This window comes from Gambusia affinis, linkage group LG06 (assembly GCF_019740435.1).
Source record: "Gambusia affinis linkage group LG06, SWU_Gaff_1.0, whole genome shotgun sequence".
Taxonomy (NCBI): Eukaryota; Metazoa; Chordata; class Actinopteri; order Cyprinodontiformes; family Poeciliidae; genus Gambusia; species Gambusia affinis.
Genome location: NC_057873.1, coordinates 27,917,595 through 27,941,888, shown reverse-complemented (window position 1 = coordinate 27,941,888; position 24,294 = coordinate 27,917,595). Strand labels below are relative to the sequence as shown.

Here is a 24,294-nt window from a genome sequence, read left to right as displayed (position 1 = left end):
GACAATTTATGTACATTCTGTTCTTTTTTTTAGTTTGAAAAGTTTATTACAAATAACTTTTAAAAGAAATTTGTTTTTCATGTATTTTGGGTTGCACAGTGGCGCAGTTGGTAGAGCTGTTGCCTCACAGCAAGAAGGTCCTGGGTTCGATTCCCGGCCCGGGGTCTTTCTGCATGGAGTTTGCATGTTCTCCCTGTGCATGGTGGGTTCTCTCCGGGTTCCTCCCACAGTCCAAAAACATGACTGTCAGGTTAATTGGTCTCTCTAAATTCTCCCTAGGAGTGAGTGTGTGTGTGAATGGTTGTGTGTCCTGTATGTTTTCTGTGTTGCGACAGACTGGCGACCTGTCCAGGGTGACCCCGCCTCTCACCCAGAACGTAGCTGGAGAGGAACCAGCAACCCTCCTGACCCCACTGGGGACAAGGGTGAACAGAAAATGGATGGATGGATGTATTCTTTTAAATTGTCTTAATTTTTTCTCTCAAGTCCTTTAAGAAAACTAAAGATTTATGTTGTTTGGACGGATTCACCTGCAGAAACATTTTCTACTACAGGATAGGGAAACAATGCTCCAGCCTCGTATAAAGATTTGAACTGGCAGTATAAGTGCTATTTTGTAGCACAACCAAGTAACCGTGTTATCTTTAGTTTTTTATGCATCCAACAAACTTAAAGAAATTGGTCATCTGTCTTTTTCAGAAGCTCCCACTCTTTCCGACACTCCGCCGTCAGGATGTCGTCATCACACCAGTACTTCTGTAATTCCCCTAATTTAGGAACCTAAAAATCCCCCAAGGGATAATGTGAACAAGTGTGCATTAATATAGATTAAAAATAAAAGACTACAGGAACCAATTGTAAGAAAATGTTTTTTTTTTATTGTCATATGTATATAAAAAAAATTCAAAACACGTAAAATTGAATACAAAGTTCAAGTAAGGCTTAAAAAAGTGCTAACTCATTGCTTTTTAAACCATTAATGCTACAAATTACAGTGCATATTCAGTTTAATATCAAATGCTACATTTCTACAGAAAACACACAGTGCTGCAGTTGGACGTTAAATGCACAGTTTAAGCTAAATGAGATGCAAATATCCTCCGACTTCTCCTCACACTGTACTCTTGGCGTCAAAGACTATGGCGAAGCTGGTCAGCTGAGCATACTCCTTACCGCCGTCCATCCCTGCCAGCGGCTTCCTGACCTCGGGTGAACCGGGCTCGTGCATGAGACTCGTCAAGGCTGAGATGGACTCCCGTCCCTTTGTTACGAAGGTTAAAAACAAAAACAGAATTTAGAAGCTAAACGTTTTAGAAAACGTTAAAAACAAATGATAGAATGTTTAAATGTACCTTGTATGGCGTCTTCTTTCTTTTACTGCAAAACAAGAAAAAGGCAACTTAGAAAAAGTTTTTTCATCTAGTGGCGGTGTTATACCACACCGCCACTAGATGGCGGTGTGGTATAATCGTGGGCTCAGAATCAGAATTGCTTCATGGCAGTGCATGCAACATGAATTTTAGCAGATGGAAAATTGACCCAACTCTTTGCCAGTGATCTCTGAGAAGCAGATTCCCTCGTCTTTAATCATAGCCTGGAGAAGGACCTGCACCGTCATGTTTTCCTGAGTCGATGTGGAAGGTCAGGAGGCCTGAGGTAAACTCAAAATAACTTTTCTCTTGGGGAGTCATGTTTTCTTCTTGTTCACCGGGTGACTGACCTTCCAAAATTAGCCCACCGGCATCATCCCACGGATAATGAGACAGCTCCAATCCAAATGTTGGAGCAGAAGTCACAAGCTTATTGAAACAAGTTGTAAATCTCTTTTATGTGGCTTTATTTTGAAAATAAGAGTGTCACATATCTCTGATTGTTAGAAAGTATAGAAACCTCTGCAGGTAGAAGCCACAAACAGCTTTTATGACTATGACTTGACAACTTTGGACATCCCTCCAAAGTTGTTAAAGTCGTCTAGCAACTTCTCCCAGCAGTAACAAAAAAATAAATTAAAAAAAATCATGTCAAGACTGATGTACAAACAGCTTGAATGACATTACCTTCTGGTAACAGACCAGAAGTAAAATGACTTTAAGCTTCCTGAAACCCAGAGCAGAAATCTAGAAAATAAATCTGTTTTTGCACTGCGCCGAACAATTTCTACCTGTCTAGAGCAAGCGGGGACTGCGGTGGCAGAGGCACCTGTCTGCTTCTGCCACAGCTTTCCTGTTTGTGAATAACTACACTGGAGTGGTTGGCTGGTGAGTTGGGTTAACGATCCACACATCCTGTTTGTCTCACATTGTACTGAACGTACTGCGTTGGCAGCGCTGCCCTCATTTGCGCATCACCTGCCGAGCTGATGCCTGCGGGACTCACCAGCATACGCAGAGGATGACGGTGAAGACGATAAGGATCGCGGAAACTGAAGAGATGCAGATCAGGATTACCAGCACTGCAAAACAGAACCACGGCTATCAGACATCTCCACAAGGCCTCAAAACACTTAACACACGCCAGCATCCAGATAGCATCAGGGATTCTTGTCTAAATGTGTTAGGGAGCACCGACACTTACTGAGCTGTTCGCTCTCTCTCAGGACTTCCACTTGAAAGGTGACAGACGCTGTGTGATGATAAAAGGAAGCAAAGCAGGTGTACAGGCCGTTATTCTGCCCCGAAGGGTCAGACTGAAGGATCATTGCAGCCCCGTCCAGTAGAACAATTGAGCCATCACTCCTAAAACACAAACAAGGGTCAAATTTAGGCTCAAACATTTGCTAAGCACCTCTTATTGAATTGTTTTCAATGACTAACAAAAGAGCTAGCAGAGAAGCAGCTATCTTTGTCACTTAGAGGGAACAAAAACCACCTGAGAAACTCGGCTGTTTTTTCATCTGTTCTTTGTTTTTTTTCCCTTTGACATTGAGCCTACAATAAGAGAGAGTAAACAGTTGTGTACCATTGTTTTATGTTGAAATGCTATGTAGCTAGTTAGCAAAATACTCCATAGCTACATAACTTTACTGGGCACCAGATTGTATCCATGCTCCAGTGGTAAATGCATAATTAGGTGAAGGTAGAGAGGTATTTTCATATGTCTTACAACAACATTGAGGAAAAAGTAGAACACACAAAGGAATGATTACCCATCCCTCATCGCCATGGTGAAGGCTACCAAGGGGTCAATTTGACCTTGTGTATGTGTATTGTCAGTTATCAATTGATAGCTACAATATGTCTTTTTTAAATCATTGTTATTATCTTGAGAATTGCACCCACGTCTTTTTGTACAATGGGTAATTGCTGCAATGACAGTAAAGAGTTTATTCTATTCTGATTTAGGTATTAAGTGTTTACTGAGGTGGTACTTCTGAGTATGTTTAAGATCCTCCGCATCAAAGAGATAAACCACCTTCGACAATCAAGGTTGTAATCCGGCACATTTCCTTCAACTCCAAGCAGCACTTTCTGGTTGGGTCGATTCTCATAGACGGACACTCTGTACACAACAGGCTGACTGACGTAGCGGCTCTGCAGGGTGCTCGTGTTGTTCAGGACTTTTACAGAGATGTCTGCAGAAACATGAGATGAACATCAAGCATCTCAAGAAAAACCTGTGCATTTGCGTTCTTATGACCCTCAGTCGCACTCACAGTATTTAGGGATGCGAATAGTCGTACTTTGGTTGATCCCATTGTCAGATTGGTACACACAGGTCAGGTTGTGGCCCTCGTGAAGGACCAGAGGAAACTCATAAGCCAGCTTTATGTGTCCTTTGTGTCTTGTGCGCCGTATTGTTTCACCTGTGGCTTTTTTAGGAAGGGCCCATGCAAGGTTTGAGCCAACGCAATCCCCTTTGCAGTCGCACACTGCCAGCCAGTGAAGGGAGTCTTGCTGTCTCACCACAGATGCACTGAGCCGAGGGGGTTCTGAAAAAGAAAAGAGCGGTGGCAGGAAGGAGGTGAGCAGTAGTTTTGGGGCTTTATTTGTCAAGGGAAAAAAATAATCAGAGGAAAAAGTTGACATACTTTGCCATGGAATGCGTATTGTTCTTTCTTCTGGACTCTCCAAACTTGCATGTTTCACGGTGCAAGTAAAATTCTGACCGGCATAAAGAGAGGTCAGGAGAAACACAGAGCTCCAGGTCGATACCAAACCGTTGGCCTGAAATTCAGTTTCTGTTGAATAACGGATGTTGCCGTTTTTGTTTCCAGTGTGCCAGGCTACTACTGCTGCAGAGGCAACACTGTCAACAGAGCAGTTCATCTTTGAGTATTTCTGACCACTTTCCCACTCAGAGCTGAGGCTGACGGTGATGTTTGGTCGAGCTGCGTGGGAAAATAAAGAAGAAGTTAAAAACAGGAAATGAGGTGTTTCCTCTGAGTAATTGATAGAATCCATGGTGTGGCTATGCAGCCAAATATGTGCTAAGTTGTATATTGACTGATTTGTAGAACATACCACAAAGTGGGAGTGTTACACTTCTGTTCTGTGCTTCCTTAAATGCAGGGTGATTTATTACGCACAACGCTGTGAGCTCCTGAGGCAAGCAAGCAGGGAGGAGCAAAACAGAGTGGGTCTCATTATAAAAAGTGGAATTGGACCAAAAGTCTTTAGAATCAGCCTCTGGTAGAATCCAAGAAACGCTGGCTGCAGGAACGGCACCGGCCGCTGCGCACTCAATCATCCTGAATCCACCTTCACTACGCGAATCAACCCTGATTGTGGGAGAAACTGAAAGACAGAATGTGGCGAGAAAAGCTCCACATCAAAATTTCTTGAGCAATACCATGAGGGTATAATGAAGATAACCATTTGAAGTCAAATGCATCTTTAATTTTTTACCCACCCAGCAGTGGAGGTTGAGCTGTAACTGTGAGGTTAAACTGCAGCGTTGCTTTAAGGTGGAGGTAGGAGCAGTTGCATTCATACAGACCAGCATGCTGATGCTTCACCAGACCTTGAATTGTGAGGTTTCTACCAACCAGCTCCACATCTTCAGGCAAGGGTCCATCATCTCTACAGGGCAAATACACAAAGACAAAAACAATGAAACCAAGGTGTCAATAACCTAGAAAGTACCCATGGGTCAGGACATCTTTGTTTGATCACATGAGGTTCATTGGCAGAGCTGTTGTTGCTACTCTCTGTTTTTCAATTTACCATTGACAGTACTACAGGTCATGTGTTTAGCTTTCATTCTCCTGAGCCAAAGCCTTTGACTTCTCTTCCATATTCACTACCTGCTATTAGGTACACTTTGCTTGTTCTGGGTTGGTCCACATTGTGTCTCCAGAGGTCCCTCAATTGTTCTTTTAGCCAAGAACAATTGAGGGAGATCTTCGGCCACCGAAGATCTGGTGACTTCAGAGGCTGATGGTGTACAGCAAGCCCATTCATGGAATGGTTACATTGTCCTGCTAAAATAGCCACCTGAAGTTGGCCACAGAAGGATGGCTATGTTCAGCGGCAGAACAAACAATTCTCAGTTGATTGTAAGTGGCCCAAGGTACAACAGATAAAATCCAAATCAGGGTGGGTGTTTGTTTTCTTGTTTATGCCAGATTGTGCACTATCTGACCATTGTAGCTGACATTAAAATTCATTGGACCAGGAAATGCTTTTTTTGTCCATTGTCCAATATGGGTAAGCATGCGAACTGGGGTCTCTGAAACATTCCTAATAGATTTTGGTCCATGTTGACATAAGAGCATCACACAAGATACTTTTTCACTACATCCCAAAGAAATCCTGTCGAATAATAGATTGCATTGAAATTAATTGAATTGATTTGAAGGGATATGCAGTTGTTGCACTTTTGCTTTGTAGCAAGAAGGTCCTGGGTTTGAATCCAGGGTGGGGTCTTTCTGCATGGAGTTTGCATGTTCTCACTGTGCATGCATGGGTTCTCTCTGGGTACTCCCATTTCCCAGAGTCCCAATAAACGATTGTTGGGTTAATCAGCCTCTCCAAATGGCCCTTTAGTATGAATGTGTGCATGATTTTTGTCCTGTGTGTTTCTGTGTTGCCCTGTGATGGACTGATAATCTGTCTATTAAGAAGCTTGCCTTTCATCCAATCTCTGCTGGAGATAGGCACCAACCCCAATTATTTATTGGATAAATAACTGGATCTGAATTAAAGCTGTTTGCCTTGTGAAATGGGCCGACATGAATGGAACTAAATAAATAAATTGGGCTCAATCGTTCAGTCGATTGCGCATCTTTAAATTATGCACTATATTTGTTGTAAATTCTTCTTTTTCTTGGTTATCTTTTAGGATGTCGTGAGAAATCAAGTAAACAATGAAATGAGTTTTAAAAAAACACCAGAATCTGGTTCCTACTGTCTGTCACTTGCGGTTTGATGCCACCAAATGTTTCACCACATCCTCTCCAGGATGTCTAGATTGTTTCAGTTCAGATGTGTGTATATGGAAAATATTAGTCAGTTATGCAACTTTTACCCAAAATCCAGTATTTAATCACCGCATTGAAATTAAAAGCTGTTACAGATATAATAAAAACACCTTTCTAGAGTTTTATATTGTAGCAAAATCAGATAAATTTAGATTTTATTTAAAAGGTACCCTATGATGCATCAATAGAAATTCAGGGTTTGTAAATAAAGGCAAATGTTAAAAAAACCCAAAACGCTACAAACTCTCATACACTGACCTCTGTTTGCTTGTTTCTAATTAACAAGCTGTTGGATCGTTATATTGCCACAGCTTAACCTGAAGTTTATGCTGTCTCATGAAATTTATGAAGCACCTCCATATCACTGAATACCTCTTACTTTTTACAGATAACGCTGTAGCGTGGCACATTCCCTGTGACCTCCAGGCTGATAACAACGTCGCCGTCTCCCTCGTGAAACTCTAAATATTCAACCGCTTTCAAGTCTTCGCTGCTGCTGCTTCTCCAATCTGAACGAAGCTGAACTCCAGACAAGTCTGCAGATAAAACAAAAGTGTTTTTTATTTCTGCTTCCCCACATTAGAAACAAAGCTTTCCTGATTCTGAGGCTCTATACTTACACAAAGTGGGCAGGGTGACGCCTCTCGCCTCACGGTGTGAGAACTTTGGGTGTTTAAACACACAGGTGACGTTGCGGCCCTCGTGCTCCGCCACAGGGAGCCGGACGGAGAGACTTCTCCCCTCTGAATTCTCGCCGTTCTCTTTTCGCACCTCTTCGTTCCTGTCCAAAGCCAGGGAAATGTCAGCGTCGGGTCTCCCTCCGGAAGAAACGCAAGAGACCACCCAGAAATCGCTTCCTCCTTCTTGTACCATCTCTGCTTTAATCGTCACGTTTGGCCTCGCTGGGAAGCAGGAAGACAAAGAAAAAGAAAAAAAAAGGGGGGGAAGAATGAGTTATTCTTTCTCCAACTGTTAATGTTTTCTCCAGCAAATTAAAAAGTCAGAAAGGCTCTGTGGTGTTTTTTTGTTGAATAGGAAGTTAGCGGCCCGGATGAGCAGCAAGTTAAGCAAACAACTGAAAATGGAGTGGGGCCGAGGGGCTCCTGTTTGTGTTTTAGAGCACAGACTTATGGGCTTATCACCTGTCCCATCTGCTGTCTTAAAGCTGCAGCTGAGCGCAGATGTCTGAAGCAGCTGCTGTCCAACCAAAGCAAAGCAGAACCACAGGTTTTAATACCAGGAAATCACCAGGGCTGCAGTCTGTCATCAAATGTATTAAAAGTCGCTTCACGCAACACGCCGACATCCCTAATGAGCAGCAAAGGTGAGAAAACACTTCATAATAGCTCAGGTGTTTGGGAGTTAACGCACTTCAGATCGAAAAGCGTTCCATCCGTTAACACCTCCACCAAGCTACGTGTGATTTAACCACAGCAGTGAGAAAATGACCTCAGCACAAGTGTAAATTTATGGTAGACAAATGAGCTGCATGGCCGGGCCAGAGCTTACCGTACAGCGCGCCACATAAACAGTCGCTGACGCAATTTGGACGTACTGCATGGCTTAAAGCAGGGGTCTCAAACTCCAGTCCTCAAGGGCCGCTGTCCTGCAGTTTTTAGATGTGCCACAGGTACAAAACGCTGGAATGAAATGTCTTAATTACCTCCTCCTTGTGTAGATCAGTTCTCCAGAGACTTGCTAATGACCTAATTATTCTATTCAGGTGTGGTGCAGCAGAGGCACATCTAAAAGGTGCAGGACAGCGGCCCTCAAGGACTGGAGTTTGACACCCAGGGCTTAATGCATGGACTGAAAAGCCTCTGCAAAACCCAATGTGCCGAGAAAAACAAACACTGTAAATCACCCTGAACGCATCATCACATGGGAACATGGGTGGGGCTAAACATGGAAAAATCTTGAAAGAAGGAACTCCTGACCTGTCCATCCGTCTTTAGGAAGGCATTCTCTATTAGCCCTTTAAAAATGTTTTTACCAGCGTTGCACTGAGAAGTAGCTCCTATAATGAGCTCAGTTAATGTGCAGTTTCACCAGGTGTTTACTAATTGTTGCTGGCTAGTCTGAAGGAGCTGAGTGGGGGAATTGCAGGAGAGTGCTGCTTGTGAGATGGATGCTAGGAAACTCCAAGGAGGAGCTTCGTCATTGAAGGCGGAGCTGGGTCCCACCTGGCGTTTGAGCAACTGAATGCTTGCATGGGAGATTAATGACAACGACAGTGAACATACAGCCAGAACTACAATGAAACGGTTTAGATTAGGGATCTGCAACCTTTACAATCCAAAGAGCCATTTTTGCTCAAGTAAAACTTGTTGTGAATGTTACACGAGTAAAACAAAGAAAAGAAAAATGACAAATCATTGTTTTGACAAATAACTTTAAGAAATAACTATAATAGGAGCTTTTTGTCATTTGTAAAGAACCACCATTATATTTCTATTTTGTGGTTTTAGAGCAAAGAAAAGACATTTTACCATGGGATTTTTTTTAATATAATATTGTAGTTAAAAACACTTAATTTCTAATTTAATGATGAAAATTATAGTTCTAAAAATATTACTGGTACTTTTAGTGATGTTCCATTGAGAAAATCTAGTTTAAGTACCGCATAAAAAACAAAAAATCTGCTAAAACTGCTTTTGTTATTGGATCTATCTTTAAAAATGTTTTTGTTTTGTTTGTTTTTTTTTTTTTTTTTGGGGGGGGGGGGGGGGGTTGCATGAGGGAATAGTTGGTAGAACTGTTGTCTTGCAGCAAGAAGGTCCTGGGTTGAAATCCCAGTCTGGGGTCTTACTGCTATTTGGAAAAGATATTTGTCTATTTGGAAAAGGATAAACAATTCAGTAAACAGATAAACATCACTTTGAGAAAGTACAATTTGAGAAGTTAGAAAACCTTTTAAGGGAAGCGAATAGTTTTGCACAGCATTGTGTTTTCATGTTGAACAGCAAGGTCGCAGTTGGTGAACCCGCAGTTTTCAGCTGCAATAGAAAAAAAATGGGTAGTGCTGCTGTTTATCGTTTCAATGCGATGTAAAATTACAGTGGTACAGATTCACATAACTTCCTTTTGTGTGCGTGAGAGTGTGTGTGTGAAGCACAACTGTTTGTGAGATTACCACCAGCTTTGAGGACTCAAATATTTGACATTTTTGAGGCCTAGCATTACAGCTGAGCACAACAGAGCATGCCTTTCATCAGGCGTAACTTCCATGTTTTCTTCCTCTGATCTCTTTGTAATGGCTGCAAGAAGGTCTCACTTCCTACTTCGGCGAGGTCTGCTTTGGTGAAAATCACTGGTCACCTAATGCCACATATTGCACCTTTCCAGCAGGCCCTCAGAATAAACATAAACATGGACATAATGATGGGCGTAAATAGGGCCAAGAAGGCCTGGTGTAGCTTTATCTTTTGCACCTTCACCATTTCATTTGTGACTTAATGTTTTTAAATATATACTTTTTTCCCCTCAACAGATTAACACTAAAAGTACCACTGCTATTTTTTAGAACTATTTTTCTCACATCATATAAAATTATTTTCACAAAAAAAAAGAAAAAAATCAAACATCTTAATGTTGATGTTTCTAGATTTGTTCTAAAACCCAGCATAAGGAGACTGTACCAGGAAAGATGATTGCTAAAGAAGCTGATTGTTCACTGTCATGTTCATAGAAAGTTGAGTGGAAGGAAAATGTGAGTAAAGAAACTGTGCACCGGCAACTGGGATAGCAGGAACCGCGAGAGAATTGTGGAGTAAAATCCTGACCCATTCTTTACCCATTACTTCAGACCCCCGCAGAACATCACTGTAAACATATTTACTGGATCTAACAGATCAAATTGATTCCAGATATTGTAATAAATAAGCAAAACATATTTCCACATAGCTCAACAGGTGTTCTTGAACGCTTCTGATTTGCAGGCACCCCTCCACGATCTGCTTTAAATCGGTCACCAAACCTCTGCACTGCACTATATCATTGTTTGTTTTGTTTTGTTTTTTAAAAAAAAAACATTTTCTGCTTTTTATCCTGTTCCCTTTGCTCAAATTCAATGAAATACTGCAATCCCACATGAGTGCGCCGCAGTGCGCTGCGTGATTTATGGTCTGTCAGTGTGTATGCGGAGCAGAGTGAAAGGGAACAGCAGGAGAAAGTTAAAGTGTTGTAAGCTGCTGAGTCATGATGCTTGATTGCAAACTTCTGATGCAACGCCTCGCGGCCACCGAGCTGCGAAGACGCAAATGTCGCTGACGAGGCGCGCGGCTTACCGTATGTTTCCACCCTCGCCATGCTGCGTTCGGGGTGTGGGAGGGTCTCGTGTTTAACCACACAGGTCACACTCTGCTCGTCCTGGAGGTGGGTGGGGAAGCGGAGGATGCTGCTCAGCGTGGAGGTGCCGTTCAAGTGAGCCGCTTCGCTCTCGGTCACGGTGAAGGGGAAGTCTGAAGGAGGACGGCCACCAACCAGCCAGCTGATGCGGGGCGTTGGCCTGCCGCCAACAGCAGAGCAAGACACCGACTGGTAGTGAGTGTCATTTACGGTCTCCGAGCTCACCGCTATCTGCACCTCAGGTTTAGCTGCGGATATTTAGAGCAGGGTTAGCTTTAAAGTAACTTTTACACTTTTAACATATTAGTTAAAACTGATGTTCTGTCATAACAGTATAGTGTGAAACAGATACTCTGAAGGAGAAAAAAAAGAAGCTTCTCCACCTGTTACCAGCGTTAATATATCCACCGCTCCCGAATTTATCGGGGTGAAATTAAATACCGAGCGCGCGCCGGTATACAGAGGCTACAGAGCTTGAAGCAGCTAGCCTTCCCAATGCCTCGTGTCTTTTCCCTCTTTTCTCTGTCACTTACTTTCAAATTACCTTTTCAAATAAAAGTCCCTAGAGTCGAAAAATAATTTTTTAAAAACTAAACTAAATGCACAGTCCTGCTCAAAAACATCCAATCAGCTAGGAGGAAGGTCTTAGCGCTGTCAGTCAGTAATGTATGTGCTGCTAAATGTTTCTGTGCTAATGGCAGAGAAACATCTTATCAGCTCCCTAGGACTGTAAAAAATTATAAAGAAACAAGAAAAATGCACCAGTCCTGGTCAAAAGCAACCAAATCAATCAAAGCCAGAAGGGAAGTCTTAGCGCTATCAATGGAGCTTCTGTACATACTGTTAAATGTTCTAATGGCAGAGAAAAAAACCTATGGGCTGGGTTCCTATGGAGCTTGTGGAGACAATCACTGTCTCTCCACCAGTCAAGCAAATGGCGAAATTTGTGCACACGAAATTCTGAGCCGAACACACGGACCAGCAACACGACAGAACATAGTTGACAACGCTAAGACCCTCCTCCTGGCTCTGATTGGCTGTTTCTGACAGAGCAGCGTGTTTGTTCATGTGACAGCAGAACTATAGGGAGAAGGCAGAGAAGCTTGATTTTTTTTCACAGATTATCCGTCTTATAGTCTACTGCCAGGACATAATAATAATAATTTTAACAAACATGTAAAAACATATTTTATAAAAGTTACATCCTGCAGTTTTAGAAGATGCTTCTTAAAGTTTGTCTCATCCACTTACCAAGCACAGTTACAAAGATGACGGAAAATGAATTCTCCTCCTCTTCCTCAAAATCACAAATGTACTCTCCTTCTGCTTCCACGCTGGAGACCCTCATCCTGACTGTGAGGTTGGTGAGAGAGGCCGGTTCCGAGAAGTCATCTCTGGTAAACGGCTTCTCATTTGGTCGAGAAAATCCGGCCAGTCGCTTGAATTTACTCAGAGAGTTGAGCTTGCGCTTCCACTCGGCCTTCTGGATCTGACCCACACCCAGATATTCACATCTCAGGTAGACGTCTTCCCCCAGGACTCCAGTGACATTGTGAGCAATTACAATAGCCGGTTCTTCACCTGAACCTGAGACACAATGCAACAACATGATCAGTCATAAGGAGAGGTCAGAAGTTCACGTGAACACACCTAGAAAAGCAGAACTGTTGTTCTGATGAACTGATGTTCACTTTGCCCCATGTAAGACCTTTCAGATGTCTGTTTGATTCTCAGCAATGAAACTGTGATAGATGAGTCACACTGCTCACATTAAAGAGGTCTTTCGTTGTTTTATTGTGATTAAAACGTTCTAAATTGCATGTCAATAGAAACGACAATACAAGGACAGCAGTTAGTGATAATCTTTGTTTAATGTTGGTAACTGGCGGCGAATACTATGGAAATTCAAATTCCCAATGAAAATATTCAGACGCGTTTTAAAGTTTGGCAAGAAAGTGACATCTGGTGGCAAAATTGTAAACTGCAACAAGCTGCACTTCAAGCTAGATCGTACGTTCTGTGATCCTGCAGTGTAATAGTCATGCCATGTGGTCTAAAAGACCCCACGTACTCGGACGTGTTTCACTACGCTGAGGTTCTTTGCACAGACCCAACGCACACCTACGCGCACAGGTACATTTTTACAGCCACATGTACCTATTCTGTGTCACCCTGTACACTGAACAGTGTTCACATCAAACTGTTTTGTAGGTGACACAGAGCTGATGCGGTCAAAAGTTGGCACAACTAGTTACAAGGATGCGCATCAGCTAGACTGTCACCTTGCGCTACACTAACAGGTCTGCAGCCTCTGGCCTGCTGGAGAAGAAATGGAGTTAGGCATCCAACCAGCTCATCAAAATTGGATTGTGGCAAATGTAGGAATTTGTCACAAGAAATGTAGGCAACTGGTTAGCTCCACAGACAGTCCTCACAGAATACAATACATCCTGAAGCGGTGGTGAATGCTGTTGAAACTACCACCATCCATCAGCCAGTGCAACAGGTGGTTACCATGGAGACTGAAAATCAGTGAACAAACCTTATGACTGATTTGAGAGTCAAACTGATCTCTTAGGCTGCTCCTCCACCAAAAAGGTTGTTCAGCTACATGAAGTAAAAGTCAACTTCACCTATATTCTCTGGATAAAATAAACATAATTCAATTTTATTGTTTCTTTTTGATATGTGGATGTATCATGACATAAATCCTCCATCGATAGGTCTAAAAAGGTCTTCATGCTCTACCTTTAAAATCCGTTAAAAATCCTCTGTCCATGTGACTGGAAAATTAAATAAAGAAATTAAAGTTTTTCTGTTTACAAACACCAAAACCTGACTGTCACTGAAAAAACCCCAACATGTTTCCTTCCTCTCCTGCAGACCAGTGATGAGTGTCATGTCAATACCCCAACAGAAATGCATCCTGATGATCAAAGTACCATAAATATCTGCTCTAAGTTGGCTGGCAGTTCTTTCTCCAGCTGGCTGAGAGTCTGTAGAAGTTCAACTTGTGTCTGTCAACACTCAAAGAGGCTGCAGACAAGAAATTGACTTTGTTCCGCTCCACGTTGGATGAATGCCGCCTGGTCTTTGTGATGTGTATGTAACCAAGGAGTCCATTAAGTTAATGAAAACAATTCAGAAGTTATGATGGGTTGGTATCCAGACAACAGACAACGTGCCTTTTCTGTACAAATCAGCCACAATTTAGGGGACGTTTCAAAGGAAAGACCCCTTAAAAGACACTTGGAGTGTTTCCTGCAGAGCTAACTCAGTCCACTTCTCCACTTCCTCTGCTGACTTCATCAAAGGTGCGCTTAAGGACACCATTTATTTGACCCGTCAGCAAAAGCCAAGAGCTTCTTCTCTGGGTTTATATTCACAAAGAGGACAATGGCGACAGCTTGGTGCTGCACAGTGTCACAGCAAACCCAAAGAACACATCCAGCTCTTTTACAACTGAAATGCAGCTGAGCTCACTGTATATCACAGCAAATGGAAACAATGTGGAGGGCTTCCAAAGGCTTTGAGACGGGGAAAAATAAATAAATACGCTCCATCACTTCACTAACGCCTTCTGGGTCCATTTGCCCTTGCAGGTTATTGCCAAAATAAATGTCAGCCAAGAATGGAAAAGCTGCGCCTTGAGGACACAAACAAGGTAATAACTGAGAAAAAGAGAAACAAAAAAAAACATGCATTCATTTAGTGCATCATATTTCCTAAAGCCCTGGGGGGTTCTTTCTTTTTCTCACAAATTCAACAGCGACAATTCACAGCAAGTCTTCGTCCTGCAGGCTGGGGATGTGGTAAACAAATAAAGTCTTTCAGCCTAGGCATGCAGAGCTCTTCCTCACAATTAAAACTTTCATCTCAGAAACTTTGTGACTTTGCAGAAGCCAAAAAAAAAAATAGCACATGCCTATGGTCTCGGGTCGTAGAGGGTTTTCCCCTTACGCCGAGAAAAACGCACCTTAACACTCCTCGTATATTAGGTTTAATAAGCTGTAAAGAAATTACTGAGGTTTTTAGGTGAAACAGCTGATCAATAACAATAAACTTCCCCAACCCCCCCCCCACTGGCAGAGTGACAATGCAGGCATGCCATCAGGAAAATATGGCAGAAACCGTTCCATGCGCAGTTAATCATTTGATTTTTATAGGCTGCACACATTTATAATTTAACTGATCATTTTGGAAAAGCCAAAGCAGCCTCAGAATATAAATCCCCCAGGTTAAATAAGACCTGAAGGTCCAGTAAAATAAGCCCATAAACAGCCGACAGCCACAGAGGGGCTGTTACTCTGCAGACTTACCCTGAATTTCCAAGGAATGTGCAACATTTTGGACGAGAGCCAGAATCAACAGCAATGAGCATCCCATGATGGTGTCATTTAACAACCCAGAGTTAGATGCACCAACTGTGTAGGAGGCACAGGGGTATTTAAAGTGTGTGTTTCTGTGGTTCATGGTTATAGGTGCACACCCTTTACAGCTGATACCGAAGCGTGTGCGTGGTTCATTTACCCAACCACATACTGTGTGTGTGCAGAGATATACACACACAAACAGCTGTGTGTAGAGCTACTTCTCCTTTTTTTTTTTTGTCGTTTTCCTTTCTTAAACAATGCTTCATCAAAGCTTTGCATGTCTCATGATTTTTTACGTCTCAGATGCCCGGTATGTGTGTGTGTGTTTTGTTTTGTTTTAACACATCTACTTGCAGGATGCGTCTGCTGGGAAGGGAAGAGGGTAAAGCTCTTTTATCATTCATACCATCCCGTCCCTGTGGGGTAACCTCAGAGACGGCCAGTCTGACTGATTCTGCTTCTGCTTCTGCCCGAGCACTGGGGGGAAATCACTCACTCCGGGTCATTGTTTTATGACATAATGTTTCCTTAATTCACTCTGGATGCCGCTTCTCTTTCAGACAGATTATTTGCTTGAGTCGTCGCCGTTTTATGGAGAGCATGCAATATGGATGAGCGAGGCAGGCACGCGTTGTGCAGTGCAAAGTTTTAGACCTTTTCAGCTTTAGTGTTGAGTCATTCAAACCGCTACGGTGAATGTGATGACCCAATATGTATATAAAAAAAATGCTGCCATCACATTTTTTATTGTGCGGTGTGTAACGGTTTTTTGAATGATCTCTTCTGAAACCAGCAGGCACAGCGAGAGAACTCTCACCATGTGAAACTGGGTTTTACAAAGAAGGAAATACTACACTTGCAGCACACACACATTCGCAACAAGACGAGTTTCCATGACTTCAGACAGCATCGCATAAGGTGGAGTTTATTAGTGTAGTGCATTTCTGCAACAAGGCAGTTCAAAGTGCTTTACATCATAAAAACACAATACAGTAACCAATTATTAGACGAGCAATGAATATTACATTTTGCCAAATGCCATCATGAAGCAAATCAGTCAAGCTACTCTGAGCTACTGGCTCCCTGTAGCTCAGAGAAAAAAAAACAAAGCAAAAAATGTTTATGTTTTTTTTCTTTAAAAAAAACATATACAAGACACGACAGCAGATGTGGTGAAAAGCTCTGGTTAAATGAACCAAAAGCCAAAGTTTTGTTCACTGACCATTCTCCTGGTTGGAAACGTGGTGGCTGCATCATGCTGTGGGGATGTTTCTTTAAGAGGGAGACAGAACCTGTTCAAAGCTGATGGCGAGATGGGTGAAGCTAAATCCAGTCTAAGCAGAACAGACAGAACTAAACTCGAAAGAATCAAACCGATCAAAGCATGTTGATATGTCAGAATGGACCAGTCAAAGTCCAGACTCCATTCATTGTGACAGAGAATCAGCTTATTTAGCAAAAACAAGTCATCAAATTTCAGTCTCCAGATGTGCCAGACCACAATGGAGTTGCAAACACAACTGCGGTGAAGCATAGACCTACTAAATATTGACTCAGGCAAGATGAAGACAAACACAAACAACATTGTTACATCTTTATTTATTTTTTATTTTTTGGAGTGTTTATTACCAATAAAGAATCGTCCTTGTTCAGTTTGTAATTATGTGGCACATAAATACTTTGAAGTCCGTGGTTAGGATTTGACACAACTGGGAAAAGTTGAAGGAGTATAAATACATTTTGAAGGCATTCCAAATTTAACTGGCATCAAGTGATTTTGCATGCAACATTAACTTTCTTTTTACTTTGTGTTCCTTTTGGTCCAATTTATTCACTGACTGTTCGGGATTGAACTTCCGGAAGGTAAAACCCAAAGAAAAAAAACAAAACAAAAATTACACGCATCACTGAACTCTGAGGGCAAGTTCTGTTTCTTCGCATCGCGCGGATCCGGACATGTACTTAATACTTCCTGCTAATCAAATTACCTGATGTGGTTAGTCCCAGTGGGTAGGTGGAGGCTGGAAATTTTGGAGCGTCTGGAAATTTTCAATCTTCTCCGGGTGTATCACTTGCAGACTTTGAGCTGATTCGTTTTACATGACAACGAAATGTTAACATTTCCCTGACAAGGTATTTACAGTTTTCACAGATGTGTAACAGGCTCTGCTGTTGCAATGCTTTCCCTCTCTTTTATCATTTTTCTCTGTAGATACACATCTGGAAATATCTGGAAGAAAAAAGAAAAAAAACAGGCTGGTGGTCAGTCAGTAATAACTCGTGTACTCGTTCCTGTAAGGGCCCTGCTCTTTAACCTCGTTAGCATTTGTAACCTTATCTCTCAGCGGAGGAGTAAAATCTCTGATCGTCTGCACCGTCTCTGCCAGCTGTTGCTCATTTAGAGCAGAGCTATCGCTTAAACAGTCTAATTCCCCTACACACACACACACACACACACACACACTCCAAACGCTGAAGAGATACCACTCTGACTCTCAGCCTGATTGATTTGACACCCTCAATCCGAGTCACATACCAGGGCTGGCCTGTGACTCTGCTGGCATCCTTGCACCAAACAACAGGAGCAGAAATCTAAAAATAAGTGCAAACTGGGTGCCTTCTTCTGCACAGAGCGTGAACAAAACACGGCCCAACCTTTTCCAGCAGATTCATTCTGGTTTCCAGCTGCAGGTGAGTAAAAAATAGGCAACTTTCAATCGACTCTGTGTGCAAATTTTGATGAGATAAGTTGATGGGAACACACACATATTAGTCGACAACGTGATCACGACAGACTCAAATGTTTGTGACAGTTGCAGGCAATGTAAGACAATGGAAAACCCATTCTCTCTCTGCTGACACATTTTATTTGGGCATCTTATTGTTTTTGAAACATTGTAATTGTGGTGGAACTCAAATAAAATGTATAATAGAGTTAAGTGCAGAGTCTACTTGTAATTAGTCACATTTCAATTGAAAGCCATCAACAAAATAAGCAATATTTCTTATTTAAAATCCATTTGGCAGCTAAATTATTGAATAGATAGACATTTAAACTCAACAACAGAGACTTTTTATTGTTTTTAATCTGTGATTTAGGTTATTCAACCATCAGATTGGTCCAAAGTGCTGTTATACCCAAGTGTTTCCAGAACCCCTGATCATTCATTGAACTTCTCTAAATATATGAACTGTGGATGCTGACATTAGCTGTGGGGTCGCTGCAACATGTGTAGCATTGGGATGCTAGTTTAGGTTTGGACAGCTTCGCCGATTGGCCAACTGCTTTTTGCACAACATTAGCCTTTTCCACTGTTCCATCGGATCATTTTTTGAAGCAGAAATGAATCCCTGCTCATTGGGCCAAGAGAAGCGGCTTTGTCATCCATCGATGTTTGTGAATGTTGGTTGTGCATCAGATAAAAGGGCCTACTGGAAACGCAAACCCAAAGGTTAAAAAAAAAGCATTTAAATAAAAATTAATCAATAATAATACACTGAAGTCCACGCCCTGCATATTACATGATTAGAACATATTTTGAAAAGTTGTCTGACAACATGAAGGAGACTAAAAGATTAAGAGAATTCACATTAGGAAATAATTTAAGTAAATTCTAGAAGGGTGGGAATCTAAGTCATTGGTATCAATAAACCTTGAAAGTGTGACAAAACTCTATGTTTAGGCTTCGGGACATCAGTGAACTACAAATTAAGGAAACCTAGAATATAGTAAATCTTCCCAGGCCTGGCCAACCTAAAATTACGGCAACAGTAATGACTCAACCAGGCAACCCAGAATAACATCTAAAGCACTGCAGGTCTAATTTGCCTAGTCAGTAACCTCTTGTTTGTGACGGACACTTTTGACAGTTTGCCAGATCGCTCGGCTGATTGCGCTTTCTGTGGAGGCAGGTACAACCCTGTGCAGAGACCACAGAACCAGCTAGCACAAAAAAAGAAAACAACCAACACCTTTCAGTGCACGGTGCATCCTCCTGCAGCAGTTCAGACATAATGAACAAAGAGCACTCAGGACTCAGTCAACATCCTCGTCTCGTTTTTAGGGCCACATAATGGTCAGTGGTGCATTTACTATCTCCTATAAAATGATATAGTTGCCTGGATGTTCGTATAAATATTTATGACTTGTAGTCTAACCTTTTAAAGCCATGTTGCTACTGGAGACTAAAGTATTCAGAGAAATGTGCTGTGATTCTTTATGAATCACTGTGCTCTCTGAGGAAGTTTTTATCTGTCTGCAGCGTAAGGTGACTCATTTTGAAATGCTGGCATACTTTCTTACAACTGACAGGAAGTACCTGCAGCTTATTATGCAAACTGACACCGATGCAGACATGATATAGAAACTTTCGCACAATGAAACTGTTTGCAAAGACAGAAACATTGTAACTTCTTCCACCAATTCCCTCTTTTTTTCTTTTTTTTTTGTTTTAATGCCCCCAAGGGATTCCTTGGGCGGAGGAGGTTATAAAATGGACTGATCACTGAGTGCCTAATGGTTATTAAGGTGGTGGAAATTACTCAAACAGTGATCCGGAAGTTCCGAGGAAGAGGAGTCTAATGTTCAGTTCATGGGCCATTTATGTGTTTCAACAGTTGAGGCCAGACCGCTGAGTGCTTAATGGTTATTTAGTTGATGGAAATTACTTAAACACACTCAAGTGTAGCGAAGACGCATTTCTGGTCTCACTCCATCAAATACGGTAAGCATTTGATGGAGTGAGAGGGAGAAAGAGCGCTCATGATAAATGATGATTCTTCTTCTTCTTCAGATGCATTTCAGGGAAGCGTATCTCTGTGTTTTGACGCAAAAATCAGGAGAGAAAAAAAGAAAAGGAAACCCAAATCGTGGCTGGTACGGTCATCCTTCAGCGGCTAGTTTTTTTGTGCGAGACTTTATTCCAGAGACGAAAGACGGAGGCGACTGGCGTAGCATCAAGTGAGACTGGTAGTGAAATTGGAACCAGATGGTTCTGGTTCATCTGCTGCGGGTTGTTTGGTAACCCGCTGGTCACGCCTGGGCCTGCAGACCAGTCCTGGCACCAGTCGTCCTCCGGAGCAGCCAGCAGGCTGAGAGCCTGAGCTGAGGAAACCTCCACAACGCCAGGCAGAGGACAGACTGACTTACTGACGCTCTCTGGAAGAATCAATGGGTTTTATGGTTGAGGGAAATCAATACACGGTGCCTTGCAAAAAGCACCTCTTAGTTTTATAAGAAGACAAAAGCAATATAGTGAAGTGAAACCTCTGAGCCATAATTTCATCAACTCTCATGTGTTTAAGGTGTTAATTTTCCATCAACCCCAGCATTTTGCTGCTGTTTTAGTCTAATCTTACTAGAACACCTTCTTCCACATGTTTGCTACATGCTCTATGTGGCGAACCGCAAACAGGGTGACTTATGGTTTTCTTATTGCCACTCTTCTGTAAAGATTAGATTTGTTGAGTTCTCATGACAGATATTCCCAAGTGAGCTGAAGAACTGAACAGCACTTTCATAGTTACTGTGGGCCTCTTGGCTTCTTCTCTTCTTTTCTGATGAATGCTCTCTTCGACCAGTTCAGGTAGATGTAAAAAAAAACAAACCCACAACCTTTTCCACACAGGTCACATTTACCCACAGCTCTGTGTTGATCTTAAAGGAGGGGTATTATGTGAAATTGACTTTTTAGAGGGTAATACAGGGTGGGCCATAAGTTTCCATACAAAGGAGAATGTGAAATGTATATTTCTTTTATATTTCAGATACCCCAGAAGATGTGATTTGGCAAAAGAGCAAAGAATTGAAATTATACTGATAGCTGGATCGGGAAACAGTTACATGGTTGCACAAAACTTTAACAGAAAACATGCAATGAGCATCACACACACACACGATACTGTGGCAAAACGTACTTACAAGTTTCAGAAAACCGGAAACGTAGATCAACCACAGAATGGTCCAAGACGTGCAGCGATGACACAGAGTCCCACAGAAATAAAAACGGTTGTCCAATATAAAATGTTTATTTTTTCTATGTATGGAAACCTATGGCCCACCGTGTATAACAAAAACATATGTGGAGTGTTACTTAGATTCATTCACGAATGAGAAACCATTAGGAGGTACCTAAACACCTGCTTTCACAAAGCCCTGCCTATTTTCACAAAGCTCCACCTTTTTTCACAAAGCTCCGCCCATTCCCACAAAGCTGCAGTCTACAGCCGAGCTTCCAGCTCACCAAGCAGTCCTCACCCTCAACTTCTTCTCTCAGCTCCACCAGACTAGCGGCAGCAGCAATAAGGAAACCGCTGTTGAACTGAGAGCCTGGTGATCTCATCAGATGAACTACTACTCAACGCTCCTAAGAATGTCATGATGAAGTGTTGGAAAGAGTAGGAGCTTCTTAAAGAGACAGACGACCAATTTGTCAAAATGGAAAGTCGAGATGTCTTTCTCATATTTGACATATGCTGCATTTCTATAACAGCTGAAGGCAACATAGTTACTTGATTGTGCTTTAAACACATTGAATATCATCAGGTTATGTGAAAAATTCAAAAGAATCCTTTAGAAAGTCTCCACAAATGGAAGGAACGATGTTTGTGTTCACAATGAAACTTGTTAAAGGAGCTGCGTTTGAATTCTGCACACCAACCCTGTTCTGAAAAACCCAAACCACGAGGCTGTCGTTGCTGCAGAACCAGAGGGACACACCTCATTAACCACATCCGAACATGACCATGTGACAGGGTTGTGCAGGCTGGGCTGCCAAGGCTTGTTTTTAATGTTTAAAATAATCTTGTAGTTTTTCACAAAATGCAAAAATGTTCATGTAATTCATTCAGTGACTAAATTGAGAAGAAATGGGCTTTGGTGCAACAAAAAACAAGTTTATCAGATGAGGAAGGAGGGGAAAATTAGAGTGGAAAAGACTTTTGGAGTGCCAAGCTGCTGCAGTAACAAAAATACCACCTAACCGCAACAATCTGAGTTTTATTCTGCCCGGAAATGCTTGTTCTAACTCATCTCTTTTGTTACTCATAGTTTCTATCTGATAATCTTTTTTTTTTTTTGGCATCATCAGGTCTGACCTGGTAGGTGTATCACAAAATATTAAACTGTTCTATTAAAAAAATACCTCACTGTATTTTTGTTAAAGAATTTTCCACGTTTTAAGAGAGCTGGGGGGTTTGGGGTTTTTTTCCCTCTTTTGCAAATAATGAATCCTGCACAAATTAGTGGCTCAGCACAGAAACAGCAGACAGACACAATTAGCGAGAGCACTGCAGGATTTAGCAGCTAAGGAGTCAGAAGGCTCCCCCAGGAGTTGAGCGAGGCCAGAACGGAGCAGCAGCAGAGGAGAATATTGGAAACGTGTCCGCAGATGGATGCAAATGTTGCTCCGGTGGATGTGTAAGTAAGCAACTGTTTACAGCTTTGAAAGGTGATGATTAGCTGTGGAGGAAACGGTTGAATTACCGAGGGCCAGACGTCCCCAGAGCCACGCATTTCAAATTGGAGCTCCAATCTCCCTACGTTTTGTCCTGACGTTTCAAGGTGTTTGGAGCACAAAAACAGCTTTAACCCCCCCCCAAAAAAAACCAAACAAAAAACAAAAGCTGAACAGAAGAAGGTGTTGTGAGTGTTTACTGCAGTTTAAAGTCCCACCTTTAAGGGTGGAGCTGTGAAGCCACGTTGTGGAGCTTCAGTTATACTAAATTTAGAGCTCCACAATCTTCCTACAGGGCTGTGCTGAGGTTTGGCTGTTTTTATCTGCACTTCAGAACCAGATGTGTGAAGAAGAAAAAAGAAAACAATAGTAAATATGGTTTGGTTTTTATCTTTAAGTGTCTTTGTCTCACAATGACCTGCTCCACCCAGCTCACAGGGCCTCCACCACGGCCGTAGTAAACCACTGAAACCGTCCCACCTCATGGTGTTTCTGTCTTGTCCTTGTGGAGAGCAGCTTCAATAAACAAATCAAAGCACACTGAAGGAGAACACAGCAGCTGCTTCTGCTTTCTGTTTATTATTTAGGTTCACTCACATCACAAGAGGCAGATTAATGAATTGATCAGTCAGTGGCGCCACCAAGAGGTGGCCAGGTGCGACCCAACCCTATAATTTAGTCCAAATTGAGTTCAATTCAAAAGTACTTGATTTATCCTAAAGGGAAATTAAATGTTGACATAACTCATATCTTCATTTTAACAGAGTTGTTGTGAATAGTAATGATGTGGGCAGGAAGGAGCTCCAGTAGCCGTCAGTTTTGCAAAGAATGTGTTGAGGCCTCTGACTGAAGACTCTTGCTGCTCAGTATCTGTGCAATTCTACAGCACAATCAAGAAACTATGTTAACTTCAGTTGTTATAAAAATGCTGTAAACATCAAATAAATTTGGCTTTGTAATTTAGCGCCTTGAATTTGGGCCTCTGTCTCTTTAAAAACTCCTGCTCTTCCTGAAACTCTGCCTTCAGGAAGTCATCACAACATGGCTCCTCCATTAACCCTTTAACAGACGTTAATAGAGGGACTCAGCTGAGAAATGCAACGTTGAGCTACTTGTCAGTGTTGCTTTGAGAAGTAGCTCCTATAACGAGCTCAACAAATGCTCAGTTCCACCAGATGTTTGCTAATTGCTGCTGGCTAGTCTGAAGGGGCTGAGTGTAGAGATTGTGGGATAGGGCAGCTCTGTGAGGAGGAAGCTGGGAAACTGCAGCACTGAGCTGCAGTTCTTTAAGAACCAAGCTGAATGGTTGCCACAGGAGACTAAAGCAATTTTCAAACATGCACGAAATAATCAAGGCAAAACTCCATCTATGTTTTGAATGAGGGAAAAACTTTATAACAAGATGTAAAGCTCAAAAAAGTTAAATTTGCTTAATGCTGCCCCTTAAAAGTCACTTTTAATCATATTTCTATTTGTGTGTTTGATCAGTTTTCTGTTTGGCAGGAATGCTGAGTCACCTCACTGTAACCAAATCTATCTGAAGCTAGAAATAAAGTTGACTGACATCATGAGTTGTTGGCAAGGACTGCTAATCCATTTCATTTGCTTTTGCTGCCACTCTTTAAATCTTGTTCGTCTGGTTAGAAAACCAGGCAGAGAGGTTGGAGTCTGGAAAATGAGTTTTGCACTTTATGATTGAGGG

General features: G+C 42.0%; 1 protein-coding gene across 1 annotated transcript; it reads right to left on the bottom strand.

Moving 5' to 3' along the window:
- Positions 1 to 861: 861 nt before the first annotated feature.
- On the bottom strand, positions 862 to 15,198 carry si:ch211-149e23.4. Its single transcript, XM_044119019.1, has 14 exons — positions 15,085 to 15,198; positions 12,017 to 12,352; positions 10,705 to 11,013; positions 7,039 to 7,320; positions 6,798 to 6,954; positions 4,849 to 5,018; positions 4,461 to 4,733; positions 4,028 to 4,327; positions 3,653 to 3,928; positions 3,412 to 3,571; positions 2,575 to 2,735; positions 2,377 to 2,452; positions 1,353 to 1,377; positions 862 to 1,261 (listed from the first exon to the last, which is right to left on the bottom strand). Exons 1-14 carry the CDS (start codon positions 15,149 to 15,151, stop codon positions 1,112 to 1,114), a joined length of 2,742 nt encoding a protein of 913 aa, XP_043974954.1. The 5' UTR covers positions 15,152 to 15,198; the 3' UTR covers positions 862 to 1,111.
- Positions 15,199 to 24,294: the final 9,096 nt, after the last annotated feature.